Consider the following 23,103-nt stretch of genomic DNA (forward strand, 5'->3'; position numbering starts at 1 on the left):
TGTGGTGTGTTGTGATGAGAGTGTGTTGCTGTGTGATGAGAGTGTGCTCCTGTGTGATGGTGTTTGATGAGAGTGTGTTGGTGTGTGATGGTGTTTGATGAGAGTGTGGTGCTGTGTGATGGTGTTTGATGAGAGTGTGTTGGTATGTGATGGTGTGTGATGAGAGTGTGGTGCTGTGTGATGAGAGTGTGGTGCAGTGTGATGGCGTTTGATGAAAGTGTGTTGGTGTGTGATGGTGTTTGATGAGAGTGTGGTGCTGTGTGATGGTGTTTGATGAGAGTGTGTTGGTATGTGATGGTGTGTGATGAGAGTGTGGTGCTGTGTGATGAGAGTGTGGTGCAGTGTGATGGCGTTTGATGAAAGTGTGTTGGTGTGTGATGGTGTTTGATGAGAGTGTGTTGGTGTGTGATGGTGTTTGATGAGAGTGTGGTGCTGTGTGATGGTGTTTGATGAGAGTGTGTTGGTGTGTGATGGTGTTTGATGAGAGTGTGGTGCAGTGTAATGGTGTGTGATGAGAGTGTGATGCTGTGTGTTGAGAGTTTGGTTATGTGTGATGGAGTGTGATGGGAGTGAGGTGCTGTGTGATGTGTGATGGGAGTATGATGCACTCTGATGGTGTGTGATGGGAGTGTCTTGCTGTTTGATGGGGTGTTATGGGAGTGTCTTGGTGTGTGATGGCGTGCAATGAGAGTGTGGTGTGTTGTGATGAGAGTGTGTTGCTGTGTGATGAGAGTGTGCTCCTGTGTGATGGTGTTTGATGAGAGTGTGTTGGTGTGTGATGGTGTTTGATGAGAGTGTGGTGCTGTGTGATGGTGTTTGATGAGAGTGTGTTGGTATGTGATGGTGTGTGATGAGAGTGTGGTGCTGTGTGATGAGAGTGTGGTGCAGTGTGATGGCGTTTGATGAAAGTGTGTTGGTGTGTGATGGTGTTTGATGAGAGTGTGGTGCTGTGTGATGGTGTTTGATGAGAGTGTGTTGGTATGTGATGGTGTGTGATGAGAGTGTGGTGCTGTGTGATGAGAGTGTGGTGCAGTGTGATGGCGTTTGATGAAAGTGTGTTGGTGTGTGATGGTGTTTGATGAGAGTGTGTTGGTGTGTGATGGTGTTTGATGAGAGTGTGGTGCTGTGTGATGGTGTTTGATGAGAGTGTGTTGGTGTGTGATGGTGTTTGATGAGAGTGTGGTGCTGTGTGATGGTGTTTGATGAGAGTGTGTTGGTGTGTGATGGTGTTTGATGAGAGTGTGTTGGTGTGTGATGGTGTTTGATGAGATTTTGGTGCTGTGTGATGGTGTTTGATGAGATTTTGGTGCTGTGTGATGGTGTTTGATGAGAGTGTGTTGGTGTGTGATGGTGTGTGATGAGATTGTGGTGCTGTGTGATGGTGTTTGATGAGAATGTGTTGGTGTGTGATGGTGTGCGATGAGTGTGTGGTGCTATGTGATGAGAGTGTGGTGCCGTGTGATGAGAGTGTGGTCCTGTGTGAAGGTGTTTGATGAGAGTGTGGTGCTGTGTGATGGTTTTTGATGAGAGTGTGTTGGTGTGTGATGGTGTTTGATGAGAGTGTGTTGGTGTGTGATGGTGTGTGATGAGATTGTGGTGCTGTGTGAAGGTGTTTGATGAGAGTGTGTTGGTGTGTGATGGTGTGCGATGAGAGTGTGGTGCTGTGTGATGAGAGTGTGGTGCAGTGTGATGGTGTTTGATGAGAGTGTGGTCCTGTGTGATGGTGTGCGATGAGAATGTAGTGATGTGTGATGGTGTGCGATGAGAGTGTGGTGCTGTGTGATGAGAGTGTGGTCCTGTGTGATGGTGTTTGATTAGAGTATGTTGGTGTGTGATGAGAATGCAGTGCTGTGTGATGGTGTGCGATGAGACTGTGGTGCTGTGTGATGAGAGTGTGGTCCTGTGTGATGGTGTTTCATGAGAGTGTGGTGCTGTGTGATGGTGTTTGATGAGAGTATGTTGGTGTGTGATGGTGTGTGATGAGAGTGTGGTGCTCTGTGATGAGACTGTGGTGCTGTGTGATGAGAGTGTGGTCCTGTGTGATGCTGTTTGATGAGAGTGTGGTGCTGTGTGATGGTGTTTGATGAGAGTGTGGTGCTGTGTGATGAGAGTGTTGTCCTGTGTGATGGTGTTTGATGAGGGTGTGGTGCTGTGTGATGGTGTTTGATGAGAGTGTGGTGCTGTGTGATGATGTTTGATGAGAGTGTGATGGTGTTTGCTGGGAGTGTGGTGCTGTGTGATGAGAGTGTGATCCTGTGTGATGGTGTTTGATGAGAGTATGTTGGTGTGTGATGGTGTGTGATGAGAGTGTGGTGCTCTGTGATGAGACTGTGGTGCTGTGTGATGAGAGTCTGGTCCTGTGTGATGGTGTTTGATGCGAGTGTGGTGCTGTGTGATGGTGTTTGATGAGAGTGTGATGGTTTGTGATGGTGTTTGATGAGGGTGTGGTGCTGTGTGATGAGACTGTGGTGCTGTGTGATGAGAGTCTGGTCCTGTGTGATGGTGTTTGATGAGAGTGTGGTGCTGTGTGATGGTGTTTGATGAGAGTGTGATGGTGTTTGCTGGGAGTGTGGTGCTGTGTGATGGTGTTTGATGAAAGTGTGTTGTGCGTGATGGTGTTTGATGAGAGTGTGTTGGTGTGTGATGGTGTTTGATGAGAGTGTGGTGCTGTGTGATGGTGTGTGATGAGAATGTGGTGCTGTGTGATGGTGTTTGAGGAGAGTGTGGTGCTGTGTGATGAGAGTGTGGTGCAGTGTGATGAGAGTGTGGTCCTGTGTGATGGTGTTTGATGAGAGTGTGTTGGTGTGTGATGGTGTTTGATGAGAGTGTGGTGCTGTGTGATGGTGTTTGATTAGAGTTTGGTGCTGTGTGATGGTGTTTGATGAGAGTGTGTTGGTGTGTGATGGTGTGTGATGAGATTGTGGTGCTGTGTGATGGTGTTTGATGAGAATGTGTTGGTGTGTGATGGTGTGCGATGAGTGTGTGGTGCTGTGTGATGAGAGTGTGGTGCCGTGTGATGAGAGTGTGGTCCTGTGTGATGGTGTTTGATGAGAGTGTGGTGCTGTGTGATGGTTTTTGATGAGAGTGTATTGGTGTGTGATGGTGTTTGATGAGAGTGTGTTGGTGTGTGATGGTGTGTGATGAGATTGTGGTGCTGTGTGATGGTGTTTGATGGGAGTGTGGTGCTGTGTGATGGTGTTTGATGAGAGTGTGTTGGTGTGCGATGAGAGTGTGATGCCGAGTGATGAGAGTGTGGTGCTGTGTGATGAGAGTGTGGTGCCATGTGATGAGAGTGTGGTGCTGTGTGATGGTGTTTGATGAGAGTGTGGTCCTGTGTGATGGTGTGCGATGAGAATGTAGTGCTGTGTGATGGTTTTTGATTAGAGTATGTTAGTGTGTGATGAGAATGTAGTGCTGTGTGATGGTGTGCAATGAGAGTGTGGTGCTGTGTGATGAGAGTGTGGTCCTGTGTGATGGTGTTTGATGAGAGTGTGGTGCTGTGTGATGGTGTTTGATGAGAGTATGTTGGTGTGTGATGGTGTGTGATGAGAGTGTGGTGCTCTGTGATGAGACTGTGGTGCTGTGTGATGAGAGTGTGGTCCTGTGTGATGGTGTTTGATGAGAGTGTGGTGCTGTGTGATGGTGTTTGATGAGAGTGTGGTGCTGTGTGATGGTGTTTGATGAGAGTGTGGTGCTGTGTGATGAGAGTGTTGTCCTGTGTGATGGTGTTTGATGAGGGTGTGGTGCTGTGTGATGGTGTTTGATGAGAGTGTGGTGCTGTGTGATGGTGTTTGATGAGAGTGTGATGGTGTTTGCTGGGAGTGTGGTGCTGTGTGATGAGAGTGTGGTCCTGTGTGATGGTGTTTGATGAGAGTGTGGTGCTGTGTGATGGTGTTTGATGAGAGTATGTTGGTGTGTGATGGTGTGTGATGAGAGTGTGGTGCTCTGTGATGAGACTGTGGTGCTGTGTGATGAGAGTCTGGTCCTGTGTGATGGTGTTTGATGCGAGTGTGGTGCTGTGTGATGGTGTTTGATGAGAGTGTGATGGTTTGTGATGGTGTTTGATGAGGGTGTGGTGCTGTGTGATGAGACTGTGGTGCTGTGTGATGAGAGTCTGGTCCTGTGTGATGGTGTTTGATGAGTGTGTGGTGCTGTGTGATGGTGTTTGATGAGAGTGTGATGGTGTTTGCTGGGAGTGTGGTGCTGTGTGATGGTGTTTGATGAAAGTGTGTTGTGCGTGATGGTGTTTGATGAGAGTGTGGTGCTGTGTGATGGTGTGTGATGAGAATGTGGTGCTGTGTGATGGTGTTTGATGAGAGTGTGTTGGTGTGTGATGGTGTGCGATGAGAGTGTGGTGCTGTGTGATGAGAGTGTGGTGCAGTGTGATGAGAGTGTGGTCCTGTGTGATGGTGTTTGATGAGAGTGTGGTGCTGTGTGATGGTGTTTGATGACAGTGTGATGGTGTTTGATGAGAGTGTGGTGCTGTGTGATGGTGTTTGATGACAGTGTGGTGCTGTGTGATGGTGTTTGATGACAGTGTGGTGCTGTGTGATGGTGTTTGATGAGAGTTTGGTGCTGTGTGATGGTGTTTGATGAGAGTGTGTTGGTGTGTGATGAGATTGTGGTGCTGTGTGATGGTGTTTGATGAGAATGTGTTGGTGTGCGATGAGTGTGTGGTGCTGTGTGATGAGAGTGTGGTGCCGTGTGATGAGAGTGTGGTCCTGTGTGAAGGTGTTTGATGAGAGTGTGGTGCTGTGTGATGGTTTTTGATGAGAGTGTGTTGGTGTGTGATGGTGTTTGATGAGAGTGTGTTGGTGTGTGATGGTGTGTGATGAGATTTTGGTGCTGTGTGATGGTGTTTGATGGGAGTGTGGTGCTGTGTGATGGTGTTTGATGAGAGTGTGTTGGTGTGTGATGGTGTGCGATGAGAGTGTGATGCCGAGTGATGAGAGTGTGGTGCTGTGTGATGAGAGTGTGGTGCCGTGTGATGAGAGTGTGGTGCTTTGTGATGGTGTTTGATGAGAGTGTGGTCCTGTGTGATGGTGTGCGATGAGAATGTAGTGCTGTGTGATGGTGTGCGATGAGAGTGTGGTGCTGTGTGATGAGAGTGTGGTCCTGTGTGATGGTTTTTGATTAGAGTATGTTGGTGTGTGATGAGAATGTAGTGCTGTGTGATGGTGTGCGATGAGAGTGTGGTGCTGTGTGATGAGAGTGTGGTCCTGTGTGATGGTGTTTGATGAGAGTGTGGTGCTGTGTGATGAGAGTGTGGTGCTGTGTGATGGTGTTTGATGAGAGTGTGGTGCTGTGTGATGAGAGTGTGGTCCTGTGTGATGGTGTTTGATGAGAGTATGTTGGTGTGTGATGGTGTTTGATGAGAGTGTGATGGTGTGTGATGAGAGTGTGGTGCTCTGTGATGAGACTGTGGTGCTGTGTGATGGTGTTTGATGAGAGTGTGTTGGTGTGTGATGGTGTGTGATGAGAGTGTGGTGCTCTCTGATGAGACTGTGGTGCTGTGTGATGAGAGTGTGGTCCTGTGTGATGGTGTTTGATGAGAGTGTGGTGCTGTGTGATGGTGTTTGATGAGAGTGTGGTGCTGTGTGATGAGAGTGTTGTCCTGTGTGATGGTGTTTGATGAGGGTGTGATGCTGTGTGATGGTGTTTGATGAGAGTGTGGTGCTGTGTGATGGTGTTTGATGAGAGTGTGATGGTGTTTGCTGGGAGTGTGGTGCTGTGTGATGGTGTTTGATGCGAGTGTGATGGTGTGTGATGAGAGTGTGGTCCTGTGTGATGGTGTTTGATGAGAGTGTGGTGCTGTGTGATGGTGTTTGATGAGAGTGTGGTGCTGTGTGATGAGAGTGTGGTGCTGTGTGATGGTGTTTGATGAGAGTGTGGTGCTGTGTTATGAGAGTGTTGTCCTGTGTGATGGTGTTTGATGAGGGTGTGGTGCTGTGTGATGGTGTTTGATGAGAGTGTGGTGCTGTGTGATGGTGTTTGATGAGAGTGTGATGGTGTTTGATGAGAGTGTGGTCCTGTGTGATGGTGTTTGATGAGAGTGTGTTGCTGTGTGATGGTGTGTGATGGGAGTGTGGTGCTGTGTGATGGTGTGTGACAAGAGTGTGTGGCTGTGTTGCTGTTTTTTGTCTGAGGATGAATCTGTGCTTTTAGTAGCTCGCATCAACATAAATGAATATAAACTGATTCATAAAATTCCTGGTTGATGTTCACCTGCTAATGCACTGTAGGTAATACTCTGTACAGTCCTCTGTGCTGAAGATGTGTGGTCAGTATGGACATGTGAACAAGGTTGGCTGTGTGTGTGTGTGTGTGTGTGTGTGTGTGTGTGTGTGTGAGAGAGAGAGAGTGTGAGTGTGAGTTTCAGATTGTTCAGATATTTGAAGACGTTAATAAACCTTCTGTAATCACTGCTGTCTGTAAACACTACACATGACTGCTGCTCTTTCCGGCTGCTGTCACTGAGCTCGAGCTCATTCCCTCCTGTTGCATAAACTTCACTTGGAACGTCTTTAAACCTGAGAGATCGCCTCACAGCATGTCCTTATGTTCACTCAAAGACCTCTTTGCAGTATACCTAGGATTTTACCACAGACCACAATCCATTCCAAGACCTTTTTCTGTACACTTTTAGAAACATTTATCTTCTTTCACAAAAACAAACAAACAAAAAAATGCTGCGCATGTAAAAATTACCAGCTGTGAGACTGTTTTTGTCAACCTTTCTAGAAGTACAGTAGGTTCTTGAATGAGACTGTTCCAGCAGGAGCGAGCAGAAATGTTTATGTACTTCTGTTTACCTTACACGTGTGATGATATCATGCCTGAATGCAATCCAATCTCAGGACCAGGTTTTAAGGAACATAAAGGGTTCAAGTCCTGAATCACTTCTGTCTCAGAATGTGAATATTTGTAAAAAACATAAGATCCATAGATAAGAATTTCCATTTGCTATTCACTGTGCTGGCATTTTTCCCCCAATAGATAGATAGATAGATAGATAGATTAGATAGATAGATAGATAGATAGATAGATAGATAGATAGATAGATAGATAGATAGATAGATAGATAGATAGATAGATAGATAGATAGATATGTGATCCTCATTGACCTAATAATTTCCATTTGTTGGTACTCATTCATCAAACTAAATACAAATTAATTCATTTTTAATCAAGAATCATTTAAACAAAGATTATTTATTTGTTTATATATATATATATATATATATATATATATATATATATATATATATGGATGTTTATTTATTCACTTCACTTACTGACAAACCAATTAAATGAACATTTTGTAAAACTCCATAGCTTTATATCAGTGATTTGAAAGAATGTGATTCCAAAACAAATCAATAAATGAAGACAAATAAAACTTGTGATTCAATTAAAGTAATTGCACCCTCTAAAAGAAGGAAGAGTTGGTCTTAATCTACGGTAGCTGATGTGCTGCAATGGCTGTGCTGTTTTACTGGTAAATTTAGCACATGCCATGCTTCGCAGGCACTCTTTCACAATTTGGTCACCAGTTTCTTGTTTTCAGCTCTCTGTGAGCTTTGCCTTATATGGCACTTTGTGGGTGTGGCTCAGTATAAATTACCTGTGTCATGTTTAGTTGAGTTAGGGCTAGAAAAATATTTGTAAACTGCACAAAATTATTGATATATGAAACCTGTTGTCAGTCATGCTAGCATTTCTCTTTACTATGAACTTTTAGTGCATGATGATACAGTATAATAAACTTCTGACATCCTTCTCGAACCAGGGCATTACCATTTCCGACTTTCATTTTTCTAGCATCGTTAGAGCAGCAGTGCTCGATGGTGTTTCAAATTGTGTCAGTGAGTGTTCTTGCCAGTAGAGGGCAGACTATGTAATCTCATGCCCTCAGTATCAGTTTGCAGAGACCCAGTGGCCAGTTGATGGACAGAATTTGGATGTCCTGTTTGTATTGAGACCACTCCATTAGGGTTTCAGTGTGCAGGGAGTCAGCCATGTCATCTCCATGATCTGCAACAGGATTGATGAGTTTTGCCTGTGGTGAACTGACGTGTTTGCACATGGGCTGCAACTCGACTCCCCACGGCGCGAGACTGACTGACTGCCTCTCCAAATGGAAATTAATCATAAATTCCTCCATGTCTACAGGCGAGGATTCATGTCTATAAGTGCTCTTGTGTTTTGAAACATTTGCCATAATTACAGTGAGACACGGCCATTAAGAGTGCAAGCGGCTCTGCCGAGGCAGGTCCACTTCCTGTTACAGAAGGTACCTGGGTGCACAATGGAGACTTGCATATTTCTGCTCCTGCACAAATAACCGCCAGCTGTTTTCCTGCACTATTCAAACATGCCAAACAGCACCGACACGGCCTCGGCCCGAGGCACTAGCCTCACAATGCCAAGATTTTCTCTTTTGCTCTCTCGGAGCTGTAATTGAGTGCTTATAACAACTCAGAAATGATAGCTATGTAACATGTATTGTGTTGCCTGCTACTTCAGTTTTATTTCTACAGTACAGTGGGATTACAGTAGGAGGTGTGGAAGATTAGTAAGAAAATAAAACTGAAAATATCCCTGAGGACTTTGAGGTCAAGTCAGAGAAAAGTCAAGGAAAAGTCAGAGCCACAATTTCAGCAACAAGAGACATTTCAACTGCCATTTTCTCAATCCTATAGAAATTAGCTATGATACAGTAAAGAAGTAACAAAGCCAAACAACTGTCCCTGGTTATTCCTGGGACCAGTCCGATGGCGTGTGTGGTCCGATGCTTTCTCAGTTCCCCACTTATAGCTCTAGTTCCTGTCAAGTTCCCATTTCATTATACAGAGATCGTTGGTGTTTCTCATGAGTGTAAGTAGCTAGGACAGTTAGCTCACTTTGTTAATATAACCTGAGAACAAAGATAATTTGAAGACAAGCATTTAATGCACAAATCACAAAACCAACTGTGTTTAACTTTCTGGTTTCTGTTCAGTATTTCACATTTTACAACTGATTCACTCTGACCTGTAGATAACATAAGTACTGATATGAATATTCTGATAAATTCACTACACACACAAGCATGTCGAGCAGAATTTGCAAATAGTTTTAATACTCAATTTAACAGAGCATGAGTCTGTGGAGCTAGTGAAAGAAAGAAAGAAAGAAAGAAAGAAAGAAAGAAAGAAAGAAAGAAAGAAAGAAATCTGATAACGAGCTTGGCATTGACAGTTGGCACTGGATATGCAAACATGCAACTGGAATTAATATATTATGTATATATATGTGTGTGTGTGTGTGTGTGTGTGTGTGTGTGTGTGTGTGAGACAGATATCCGGGAGACAGCTTTCGTGTACGCCATCACGGCGGCTGGAGTGACTCATGCAGTAACTCAAGCCTGCAGCATGGGGGAGCTGCTGCAGTGTGGCTGTGAGGCTCCTCCTCCTCGCCGGGCTGAAGTTCCACCCATTGTCGATGGGGCATGGGATGGGGGTGGGGCCTGGGAGTGGGGCGGTTGTGGAGATGACGTGGAGTTCGGGTACGACAAATCGAAACAGTTTATGGACGCCAAGCGCAAGAAGGGCAAGAGTGATATCCGCACTCTTATCGACCTGCACAACAATGAGGCCGGACGCCTGGTAAATATTATTATTCACAATACTGAAATATTATAATTTAACATACTTTTTATTTATATTTATTAATTTTATTTTACTATATTTCATTTATATTCTTTCTTCTTTTTAATACTAACTACTACTACTATTACTACTAATAATAATCTCATTATCTCTGGCCGCTTTATCCTGTTCTACAGGGTCGCAGGCGAGCTGGAGCCTATCCCAGCTGACTACGGGCGAAAGGCGGGGTTCACCCTGGACAAGTCGCCAGGTCATCACAGGGCTGACACATAGACACAGACAACCATTCACACTCACATTCACACCTACACTCAATTTAGAGTCACCAGTTAACCTAACCTGCATGTCTTTGGACTGTGCTTGAACCCAGACCTTCTTGCTGTGAGGCGATAGCGCTAACCACTACACCACCGTGCCACCCAATAATAATAATAACCTGTAGATATAAATCTATTACCAGCATCCTCTTCCTGTCTCTCTCTCTCTCTCTCTCTCTCTCACACACACACACACACACACAGTATCTGTAGAATTACAGCATGTACTATTGTTAGATCAGATGCTTTGTGTTGTATACACATGGTGCGTGTGTGTGTGTGTGTGTGTGTGTGTGTGTGTGTGTGTGAGATAAGAGTTAAAGATCAGATGATCAGATTAGGTTTCAGGTGTTTTTAGTTAGAAGAGAGATGTGATGTGTTAGATATGGTGAAGAACAACATGAGATGTGATATCTGTTTAAACACACATTCAGTTGAAGGGTGTGTGTGTGTGTGTGTGTGTGTGTGAGAGAGAGAGAGAGAGAGAGAGAGAGAGAGAGAGAGATCAGTGATGGGCAGGATTAAATGAGCAGTTAGCAGCCTTCAACAGCAAACAAAAAAAAAAAAATCAATCCTGCACTGAGCTGAAGCCAAACTAATCTCATTAAGGAGATCACATGTCATTGGGTTCAGTTATAGGCATTATCCTTCTAATATTTCTGAGGAGCATCCACACCTCAAAAACTGTTTTTTTAACAGTAGAATAAAATACCACTGCCCAAGATAAAAGACAAGGATTCCAGGGTAAATGCCTCTAAAGTGGAGCTGAGGATGAAGGATCCTTGGCAAGAACCACAGGCGCAACATCCAGCCAGAAGCACGGCCCCATCCACTCCTGCATGGCCAGAATCAGGAGGACTTGGGGGGGGGGGGGGGTAGCCTTTAGGAGTAGGAGTAGAGTGGTAGTCTATGCTTACAGACCTCAGATGCATTATCTGTCCTGAATGAGGAGCTTGTTGACCTCAGAACCAGAATCTGCAGGGTACTGTGGCTTGCAGACATTAAGAGGAGCAACAGGGGCTTGTACACCTTGGGGGTGGAGGTGGGATGGTGTCATGGGATGGTAGCAGGTGCTTTAGACCTCAGACAACATCTGGCCAGAAGCAGGCACATGTAGACCACAGGGACAGGATCACAGGAGTGGCTTGGCAGACCTCAAGAGTGTGATCAAGATATCAGAAGGTATTTCTAGACCTCAGGAACAGGCACATCAGAGCACCATACTTGTGTAGACCTCAGGGGTAAGATCCAGGCAGGAGAAGGGGGCTTGTAGACCTCAGAACCAGGATCTAGAAGGGATGAGGAACTTGCAGACTTCCAGAACGGGGGTTGTAGACCTCAGAAGTAGGATTTGGAATGGATAAGGAGCTTGCAGACCTGCAAAATGGGGGTTGTAGACCTCAGAAGCAGGCACAAGAAGAGATGAGGAGCTTGCAGACCTTCAAAGGGAAGCTTGTAGACCTTAGAAGCAGGATCTAGAAGGGATGAAGAGCTTGCACGTCTTCAAAAGCAAAATGTTGGCACGTGTTGCCTTGTCAGTAGCAGCATTCAAAATGTAGTAGGAGCTGTAATCACAGATGCAGAATCCAGCCAGGAGCAAGGGTATGCAGATTTCAAGAGTGTAAATAGAATGGTAGAACAAGCTTGCTGACCTCAAAAGTAGGATCAGGATAGTATCAACAGCTTGTAGACTTCACAAACAGAATCTGAAAGGGTGAAGTGGATAGTAGAGCTCAGAAGGACATTTGGCAAGGGAACATAGTTTTATTATTGCTTTCAAAAAGTAAAATGTGAGGTCAACTGTACAAAGTAGTGGTGAGTGTGGAAGAGAAGTGATTGCAAGCAGGTTGGAATGGATGGAGGAGAGCATCAGGAGTGATTTGTGACAGAAGGGTACCAGCAAGAGTGAAAGGGAAAGTGGACAAGACAGTAGTAAGAGCAGTGATGTATGGTTTGGAGACAAAAAGACAGGAGGCTGAACTGGAGATAGCAGAGCTGAAGATGCTGAGATTCTCATTGGGAGTGACAAATTTGGACAGGATGAGAAATTAGTATATTAGAGGGACAGGACATGTAGGATGGCTTGGAGACAAAGTGAGAGAGGCGAGATTGAGATGGTTTGGACACGATGGTTTAGAGATGGAGTTGCCAAGTAGAAGGAAAAGAGGAAGATCAAAGATGAGATTTATGGATGTGGTGAAGGAAAACATGAGGATGGTTGATGTGACAGAAGAAGATATGGAAGACAGGAGGAGATGGAGGGATGTTATCCACTGTGGAGACTCCTAATGGGAACTGTCAAAAGAAGAAAAAGAAGAAGAGAAGGAGGAGGAGAAAAAGGAAAATTGAAGACTGCAGTAAAGGGCCAAAAGTGTGTGCTTGTAGATTGCATTCATTCCAACCAGATTGTGATTACAGTAACATCAGGTCTCAGTTATGAAAAAAGAAATAAAATCAGTTTGATGGTTGTGTAGTCCCAATGAGAGACAATTTTTTTTTCAGATATGAATTCACTGACATCACCTTCTGCTATCTGCAGACAGATCCTGTTAGAACTAAAGGTAGAGTAAAGGCAACAAAAGCTTGCTAATCGACACAGACACTACAGATAATTCTTTTAAAATGACATGTGTGTATGAGTGTGTGACCTTGAGCTCCTTCAGAATGAGATAGACAGGTGGGTGTGGAAAGAGCAGGCAGAGATGTGCAGCAGGTTTCAGCCTTTTTTGAGATGATAATTATATGTAATGGCATTCTTTTTCAACTGTACAGTAAAGGAGTCATTAATCGTCAAGGATGAAAATGTTGTGTTGGCATTAATGGTTGGTTAATTACCTGAGGGACATTCAGGACTGAACCCTGCTGTCAGGTTCTTTAAGCCCTTGAGTAGCTCAAGGCTACAGAGCAGGAGGGTACAGGAGGGCAAATTCCTTCTGAAGTGCATCGTCTTTTATCACTTTAATCTTTGTGCGTGTGTGTGTGTTTAACTGCAGGCAGTGAAGAACTACATGAGGACTGAATGCAAATGCCATGGGCTGTCGGGTTCCTGCACACTGCGTACCTGCTGGAAGAAGTTGCCTCGGTTCCGGGAAGTGGGCAACCGTCTTCTCGAGCGTTTCAATGGTGCATCAAAGGTGATGGGAGGCAATGATGGAAAGACACTGATCCCTGTTGGCCAGAACATAAAAGCTCCAGATAAACAGGATCTGATCTATTCGGCTGAGTCACCTGACTTCTGTCTTCCAAACAGGAAGACAGGTTCTCCAGGAACCAGGGGGAGAACCTGCAACAGCACAGCTTTGGACGTGAGTGGGTGTGACCTGCTGTGCTGTGAGCGAGGGTATCGAGATGAAGTTGTTGTTCTGGAGGAGAACTGCCTCTGTCGATTCCACTGGTGTTGCGTTGTCCAGTGTAAAAAGTGTTCAGTCCGCAAGGAGCTCAGCCTCTGTCACTAAGTTTTTATCCGGTGGACATTCTAAAACTACACCATCCTGTTGGTGTTTGCAGTCCCAGATCACCTGGCTTGTGTGCTTGTGGGCTGGATCACTGACTCGAGAACACTGACTGCCTTGCTATAGAACTTCAATTGTATACCCTCCTGATGGAGTTCCAGATTACTGCCTCATCAGTTGGAGAATCAAAAACATGGACTGTTCCAGAACATGATTAGCCTGCAGAGGATTCATGAAATGTGAACTGTTCCATTGATGGGTCTAGATAAACCATTCTATTGTAGGGGAATCTAGAACACTGAGGACATTGTTGGAACATATGCTGTCTTGAAAAAGTTCCATTTTACTAACTGATCAACTGGAGAATCTCATCTCATCTCATCTCATTATCTCTAGCCGCTTTATCCTGTTCTACAGGGTCGCAGGCAAGCTGGAGCCTATCCCAGCTGACTACGGGCGAAAGGCGGGGTACACCCTGGACAAGTCGCCAGGTCATCACAGGGCTGACACATAGACACAGACAACCATTCACACTCACATTCACACCTACGCTCAATTTAGAGTCACCAGTTAACCTAACCTGCATGTCTTTGGACTGTGGGGGAAACCGGAGCACCCGGAGGAAACCCACGCGGACACGGGGAGAACATGCAAACTCCGCACAGAAAGGCCCTCGCCGGCCACGGGGCTCAAACCCAGACCTTCTTGCTGTGAGGCGACGCTAACCACTACACCACCATGCCGCCCTGGAGAATCTGGAACATAGATATATAGGCTGGCTTGTGGTAGAGTAACATTCAAATCCAGACAATTCTGCTCACGTTCTAGACTCACCTTTCAACATTCTATGACACTGCATGTTCTGATGGAGCTTGTCCACACTCACTCAGCTGGTGGATGTTTTCTGAATGCTGACTCACTTTTGTGAATATGATTTACAAAGATCTCAACTATGGACTGTTGAAGTTCCAGGTCACTGACTGGGCTGGAAGAAACCATTTAGCTTTGTTAAAGAACTCCAAGGGCACTGAATCAAGATCGCTGAGATGATGTTCCGCAATACTTGCAGAATCATCTGAAATGCACACTCTTCTGAATAATTTCTAGAGTGTTGTCTTACCTAATGGATATTCAATAACAATGACTCAGTAGGTGGAGAATCTAGAAGTGAACTATTATTACAGAATGTGACTTCTGCAGAGGGATGACCAAAGATGGACTCTTCACTTTAAGTTCTAGATCACGCTGAAACATCTTCTGCTCAAGTTCTAAAACACAGACTCAGCTGACTGATCTCTTGAACCCAGAATCTTCTAATGGAGCATTACCAACCTAACTTATCTAGATGGAAATCTAGAAAAAATTATCTTAAAATTCTCAAAGTCTGATTTACCAGATGGAGAATTTCCAGTGCTGACTGACATTCAAAGTGGAACACAAGAACCTATACTGTTAAAATTCTAGCTCACTGACTTCAATGCAGAACCTGATTTTTTTCTAGAATGTTCTGCAGTAGAACTGGGAGTAAATAGACTTTTTAATACTTCAACAGTAACACTGCACTGTTCTCCTAAGAAAGACCTTTGAAACACCAATGTTTATCTGTTTGATAGTTAATCAAACAGATAAACCCTTGCAGTCCACATCCAGTTCTAGAGCCATCAGTGATGATGCAGAATGCAGCATTGGTTCTGCCAGACATTAAAAATTATGCATAGGTTTCTTCATGCATGTTCTGTGGAATAAAAACAAACATCAAGAGACATGATGAGAAAACATTTGTTGTGGCAGTGTGAAGAATGTGCAGCGACAAGACAAAGAACAAAGACTTCTATTTATACACAATAACACGGCGACTACTAACAGAATGAGATGTCTCTGGAATATTCTGTCCAAAGCACTTTGAATATGAGAACTAAACATATTGTACTCTCGTGTTTAATATTTTTCTTCTTTAAAACAGCAATATGTAAACACCACTTTATTTTTATCATTTTTTAAATTACTGTTATATTCAGTTATTTAATACATAGAGCTTTTATTATGCATTGTCATTACAGCAGCTTTCTTTTCAAACCTTTATCCATTTTTATGATATATTTGAGATCACATTCATGTCACTTAAGCAAATCTGACACTACTCACACTATTATGTATGTTGTTGCTACAAATAGAAGAACATTGAAGTGTAAATGTTGCATTTTGATATCCAGAACCACAATTCCCTATGTGGAAGAATTCCCATGAGCTCCTGTTTAATGTCATACATACTTAAAAATTAGTGTTTAAAAATTGATATAACATTTATTGTATTCAGTCCAACAAAGTCATTGCTACAATTTCCTCAAGAAAAGGAAACTGTATCTCATAAAGTCAAAACAATGTTGAGTGCAAGAGAATCTTTGCTTAAATTACTAAGTTGAAGTGACATGAATCTGATTGTCTCATTTAATGTTACATTACAGGCATTTAGTACAACAGGACCCTGACATCCCCACAGCAGTCCAGGGAGCAGTTGGGGGTAGGTGCCTTGCTCAAGGGTACTTCAGCCATTCCTAATGGTCCAGGGAATCAAACCAGTGACCTTTTGGTTCCAAAGCTGCTTCTCTAACCTTTAAGCCATGGCACATGAATCCCAAGCTGACCATTTTCCTTCATGTCACATAACCACATATCGGCCATGTGGCCAATCTAGGACCATGTACAAAAGCAGCTCAGGAGTGATTTGAGAAGATCAGAAAGACAAAAAAAATTCATCCTTCTCTTGAGGAAATTGTAGCAATATTGCAAGGGAAAAAGCCACATGATACAGGTCTAATTTCTTCTTTCTTTCTGCTGTCTCAGGACAGTGAAGCATCAAAGACCATTTGAAACTGTTCGAACTCTTGTTTCTTGTCTTCTAAGATGCCTTCAAACTGTCCCCAGTTGAAGGCAACATCAATGTATCTTCAATTCTGTGTATTACCCATAGATCTGTGCAGCAGCTCCATTAAGCAATGGAAAAACATTTTTAAAAAATGATGGTGGACCAAACTTCATAAAAAAAGTGATTTCATATACAAAGATAAGTTTTGGGGGCTTTTTCAAGTAATGGAGAAATAAACATTATACTATCATATCACCTGTGATGATCTGGTGACCTGTCCAGGGTGTACCCCGCCTCTCGCCCATAGTCAGCTGGTATAGGCTCCAGCTTGCCCACGACCCTGCACAGGATAAGCGGTTATGGATAATGAATGGATGGATTATCTTTTAACCCTGTGACTGTAACCATGTAAACACAGCATGCTGATGTTACATGTTTCTGTAAATGTGATCCTAAAATGTTGATCAAAACCAATGTCCTTAGAAGATGCCTTCAGTTGAAAATCCTGCCTTATGAGACACCTGTCTATTGCAGTCAAGTCAAGTCATTTGTATAGCGCTTTTAACAATAAACATTCTCGCAAAGCAGCTTTACAGAATTTGAATGACTTAAAATATGAGCTAATTTTATCCCTAATCTATCCACAACGAGCAAGCCTGTGGCGATGGTGGCAAGGAAAAACTCCCTCAGACGACATGAGGAAGAAACCTTGAGAGGAACCAGACTCAAAAGGGAACCCATCCCCATCCGGGCAACAACAGACAACATGACTAGAACATTAACAGTCCTACAGTAACAAAGTCAGCTTCATTGATGCTATAAACCCCTGACCGACGGAAACCCGAGCGCAAAACCGTTCACGACAACTGCAGTCCCAAAGTCAGCAAGTCAACTGCAGTCCCCAGCCACAAAAGCACCACTACAAGAGTCCAGAGCATCCTCCAGGTGCGACCCCCAACTGTCCACATGGGGCTGCCCTCCACAGGAGCGATGCAATGAGACTCCAACCAGACACAGGGCACCAGGATGGATCAGGCAGGTCCGAGGAACAGAAGAGGTCAGCATCTTGATCCCAGGATCGGCATGTAACTCAGAGGGACAGATTTGGGGGGAGGGGAGGAGAGAAGAGGGAGAAACCACAGGTTGTTAGGTATGCCCAATGTCACCTGAATAAGTAGGAACAGTATACATATTGCACTGAGTACAAGCAGGGACTCCGGCAACTAACTATGACAGCATAACTAAAAGGGGAGAGCCAGAAGGTAACACAGGCATGAGGGAGCCCCGGGACATAAAGCAGCCAGCCACTACACCATCAACAAACTTGAGTGAGCAAGTGAGTGGGGACTGACAGCATCCATACATCCCAGTTTACCAAAACACTCTATGTCTGAGGACCCTCCAGATCTACACCTTTACCTCATAAACACTATTAACAAAAGGCTTGACTAAACAGATATGTTTTCAGCCGAGACTTAAACATTGAGACTGTGTCTGATTCCCAGACACTACTTGGAAGGCTGTTCCATAACTGTGGGGCTTTGTAAGAAAAGGCTCTGCCCCCTGATGTAGCCTTCACTATATGAGGTACCAGCAGATAGCCTGCACCTTTTGATCTAAGTAGGCGTGGCGGGTCATAGAGGAGCAGTCGTTCACTCAGGTACTGTGGTGCGAGACCATTCAGTATTTTAAAGGTCAATAATAGTATTTTATAATCAATATGAAATTTGATTGGGAGCCAATGCAGTGTGGATAGGACAGGGGTGATGTGGTCATATTTTCTAGTTCTAGTAAGGACTCTTGCTGCTGCATTTTGAACTAACTGGAGCTTGTTTATGCACTTATTGGAACATCCAGACAGTAAGGCATTACAATAATCCAACCTGGAGGTAACAAAAGCATGAACTAGCTTTTCCGCGTCATGTAGTGACATTAAATTTCTTATCTCAGCAATATTTCTGAGATGAAAGAAAGCTATCCAGGTAATGTTATCAATGTGAGTTTTGAATGAAAGACTGGGGTCAATAATCACTCCGAGGTCTTTTACTGCTGCACGTGAAGAAACAGAAAGGCCATCCAGAGTTACTGTGGAATCAGAAAACTTACTTCTAGCTGCATGTGGTCTGAGTACAAGTACTTCAGTCTTGTCAGAGTTAAGCAGAAGATAATTAATAAGCATCCAGTGTCTAATGTCCTTTACACATTCCTCAATTCTATTAAGCTGGTGTCTCTCATCTGGTTTTGCAGAAACATACAACTGTGTGTCATCAGCATAACAGTGGAAACTAATACAATGTTAATGAATAATATCACCCAGAGGTAACATATATAAAGAAAAAAGCAGTGGACCCAAGACAGAACCTTGTGGAACACCAAACTTTACCTCGGTCTGTCTAGAAATATCACCATTTATATCAACATACTGATAATGATCAGTTAAATAAGAGCTGAGCCAGGAGAGGGCCGTTCCCTTAAATCCCACAACGTTTTCTAGTCTATCCAGAAGAATGGAATGATCAATGGTATCAAATGCTGCACTAAGGTCAAGCAACACAAGCAGCGAGACACAGCCCTGATCAGACGCCAACAGTAGGTCGTTTACTACTTTAACCAGAGCTGTCTCTGTGCTATGATGAGGTCTAAAGCCTGACTGATACATTTCATGGATGTTATTCCTATGTAAATATGAGCATAACTGCTGTGCCACAGCTCTTTCAAGGACCTTGGAGATAAAGGGGAGGTTTGATATTGGCCGATAATTGGACAGCTGACAGGGATCAAGGTCAGGTTTTTTAATCAGGGGTTTGATAATTGCTAGTCTAAAGGATTTGGGTACATAGCCAATCGTAAGAGAAAAATTAATTATTTTTAGAAGTGGTTCAATTACTTCAGGTATTATCTGTTTGAATAGACGTGTAGGTAAGGGATCTAGTACACAATTTGAGGCTTTTGATGCCGAGATTAAAGTGCTGATGACACGTTTTTGACATCTTTGGCAATGTTTTATAACATAAAAAGTAATTCCCGATGATCCATATATTATTTCATGAAGGCGCCTATTTTACAAGTTATGATAAAAAACGCGGCTATTTGGGCAAATTTGACTGGGCTGCAGCACCCAGGAGATGAAGGAGGAGTAGGAGCTATATGACGTCAGCAAAAGAACCTTCCTCCTAACTTACCAGTTTGTTGTTGATGCGACAGGTGTTCAGTTTATCATTATTAGTATTTTTATTAGACATTATTATACATTATTATACAGTGGGGCAAAAAAGTATTTAGTCAGTCACCAATTGTGCAAGTTCTCCCACTTAAAAAGATGAGAGAGGCCTGTAATTTTCATCATAGGTACACTTCAACTATGAGAGACAAAATGAGAAAAAAAAATCCAGAAAATCTCACTGTCTGATTTTTAAAGAATTTATTTGCAAATTATGGTGGAAAATAAGTATTTGGTCAATAACAAAAGTTCATCTCAATACTTTGTTATATACCCTTTGTTGGCAATGACAGAGGTCAAACGTTTTCTGTAAGTCTTCACAAGGTTTTCACACACTGTTGCTGGTATTTTGGCCCATTCCTCCATGTAGATCTCCTCTAGAGCAGTGATGTTTTGGGGCTGTCGCTGGGCAACACGGACTTTCAACTCCCTCCAAAGATTTTCTATGGGGTTGAGATCTGGAGACTGGCTAGGCCACTCCAGGACCTTGAAATGCTTCTTATGAAGCCACTCCTTCGTTGCCTGGGCGGTGTGTTTGGGATCATTGTCATGCTGAAAGACCCAGCCATGTTTCATCTTCAATGCCCTTGCTGATGGAAGGAGGTTTTCACTCAAAATCTCACGATACATGGCCCCATTCATTCTTTCCTTTACACGGATCAGTCGTCCTGGTCCCTTTGCAGAAAAACAGCCCAAAGCATGACATTTCCACCCCCATGATTCACAGTAGGTATGGTGTTCTTTGGATGCAATTCAGCATTCTTTCTCCTCCAAACACGACAAGTTGAGTTTTTACCAAAAAGTTCTATTTTGGTTTCATCTGACCATATGACATTCTCCCAATCCTCTTCTGGATCATCCAAATGCTCTCTAGCAAACTTCAGACGGGCCTGGACATGTACTGGCTTAAGCAGGGGACACGTCTGGCACTGCAGGATTTGAGTCCCTGGCGGCGTAGTGTGTTACTGATGGTAGCCTTTGTTACTTTGGTCCCAGCTCTCTGCAGGTCATTCACTAGGTCCCCCCGTGTGGTTCTGGGATTTTTGCTCACCGTTCTTGTGATCATTTTGACCCCACAGGATGAGATCTTGCGTGGAGCCCCAGATCGAGGGAAATTATCAGTGGTCTTGTATGTCTTCCATTTTCTAATAATTGCTCCCACAGTTGATTTCTTCACACCAAGCTGCTTACCTATTGCAGATTCAGTCTTCTCAGCCTGGTGCAGGTCTACAATTTTGTTTCTGGTGTCCTTTGACAGCTCTTTGGTCTTGGCCATAGTGGAGTTTGGAGTGTGACTGTTTGAGGTTGTGGACAGGTGTCTTTTATACTGATAATGAGTTCAAACAGGTGCCATTAATACAGGTAACGAGTGGAGGACAGAGGAGCCTCTTAAAGAAGAAGTTACAGGTCTGTGAGAGCCAGAAATCTTGCTTGTTTGTAGGTGACCAAATACTTATTTTACCGAGGAATTTACCAATTAATTCATTAAAAATCCTACAATGTGATTTCCTGGATTCTTTCCCCCCATTCTGTCTCTTATAGTTGAAGTGTACCTATGATGAAAATTACAGGCCTCTCTCATCTTTTTAAGTGGGAGAACTTGCACAATTGGTGGCTGACTAAATACTTTTTTGCCCCACTGTATATATAGTTATTATGCCTTCGTGTTGTGTTGCCGGCTTTTGCTCCAAAACCCACAAGGATGTGGTAAGTTTATTCAAGTTTCCCAGAGATCCCGAGCTGCATGCGAAGTGGGTGAAGCAAGTCAGGCGCACTCGTGACAAGTGGGAGCCCTCACCAACATCCGTCCTGTGCTCTGAACACTTCGATTTGGATTGTTTTGACACCCTTCCCAGCTTAAAAGAATCTCTTGGGTGTTCAGTTCAGCACAAACGTGTGTTACTACCATCAGCAGTGCCTACACAGTGTTGCCAGATTGGGAGGTTTCCCGCCCAGTTGGGCGGTTTCAAGTGCATTTTTTGGTGGGTTTTGAACATATTTTGGGCTGGAAAACATCAACAGTATCTGTTGCCAGATACTGCTGAAGTTTTCCAGCCCAAAATATGTTCAAAACCCACCAAAATGCACTTGAAACCGCCCAACTGGGCGGGAAACCTCCCAATCTGGCAACACTGCCAGTATTCTGGAGGGGGTCTACTAGTAGCTATGCCGGATCCAAAGACAGTCCTCCTGTCAGAACATGTCTTGTGAAATGACATAAGATAAAGGTACATAGAGCTATAGATTCTACATGATAATCATAAATGTAATCATAAAGTCGGCGTGATATCAGTCATGTATTTGCTTGTGAAAGCTTGCGGCTTTCATGTAACTGCTGCCTAGCAACAAGAGGCAAAGGGTAGGGTAGGCTATCATAGATTCTATTCGGAAGAGATCAACACAATTCTAGACTCCCAGAAGAGGAAGAGCTAGCACTAGAGAGTTCACCAGCATTTTCATGCGCCATTTCCATTGAGTAGAACCAGAGTAGAACAGCCAGTGAACCGCAGCGTGTTCTTCCGCTGATGTCACAACATGGCCGCGAGCCACGGACCCAGTTTTCTTGCGCTGTGCAATTAAAAGTTGGATATTCGCATAACAACAGCTTCTTTTCACATAATTATAACAGAAATCTAACATGTTTGCCATGTTGTATAGTTTATTTAAGAAATTGCATAGAGTCATGTTCGTGTCATCAGCACTTTAATGAAAGTAATTCAATTTCTTTTAGGGGAGTAAAACATTCTAATTGATGATCTGACACAGTTATATTGTTAACTACAGGGTCACTTACATTGTCTGACCTTACATTAGTAGTTTGAATTTTTTGTCAGATATTTTCAATTTTGTCATTAAAAAAATTCATGAAATCGTTGCTACTACATACTACAGGTATGCATGTGTCTATAGTGGACTTATTCCTGGTTAATTTTGCTACAGTATTAAATAGGCATCTAGGATTATTTTTGTTATCTTCTATTAGGGAGGAGAGATATGTTGATCTCACAGCACTAAGAGCTTTTCTATACTTCAGGAAGCTCTCCTTCCATGCTAATTTGAACACTACCAACTTTGTTTGACACCATTTACGTTCCAATTTTCAAGTGGTCTGTTTTAATGTGTGAGTTTCATCATGATACCAGGGTGTTAATTTTTTTGTGTCTGACCATTTTCCTTTTAAGAGGAGCTATATTATGTAAGGTATGGCGGAATGTTGACTCTAAGCATTCAGTTGCCTGATCAAATTCTGCAGGGGCTGACAGTGACCCAATCAAAGTTGATAACTCTGGGAGATCATTTATAAAGCTCTGTGCAATAGTTGACTTGAATGTACGCTTAATACAGTAGTGTGGTGAGGTGCATATATTATTACTCAGACATATTTTGAATGAGATGAGATAATGATCTGAGATACAGTGGGGCAAAAAAGTATTTAGTCAGCCACCAATTGTGCAAGTTCTCCCACTTTAAAAGATGAGAGAGGCTTGTAATTTTCATTATAGGTACACTTCAACTATGAGAGACAGAATGGGGGAAAGAATCCAGGAAATCACATTGTAGGATTTTTAATGAATTAATTGGTAAATTCCTTGGTAAA

General features: G+C 43.4%; 1 protein-coding gene across 1 annotated transcript in view; it reads left to right on the forward strand.

Moving 5' to 3' along the window:
- Positions 1-13,881, forward strand: part of wnt6b (wingless-type MMTV integration site family, member 6b) — a 48,187-nt gene extending 34,306 nt beyond the window's left edge. The window contains exons 3-4 of the mRNA XM_060930437.1: positions 9,340-9,647; positions 12,961-13,881. Of these exons, the coding sequence (XP_060786420.1) occupies positions 9,340-9,647; positions 12,961-13,422 (770 nt within the window). The 3' untranslated portion in view covers positions 13,423-13,881. The remainder of the gene's footprint in view (positions 1-9,339; positions 9,648-12,960) is intronic.
- Positions 13,882-23,103: the final 9,222 nt, after the last annotated feature.

The sequence above is a fragment of the Neoarius graeffei genome, chromosome 9 (genome assembly GCF_027579695.1).
Source record: "Neoarius graeffei isolate fNeoGra1 chromosome 9, fNeoGra1.pri, whole genome shotgun sequence".
Taxonomy (NCBI): Eukaryota; Metazoa; Chordata; class Actinopteri; order Siluriformes; family Ariidae; genus Neoarius; species Neoarius graeffei.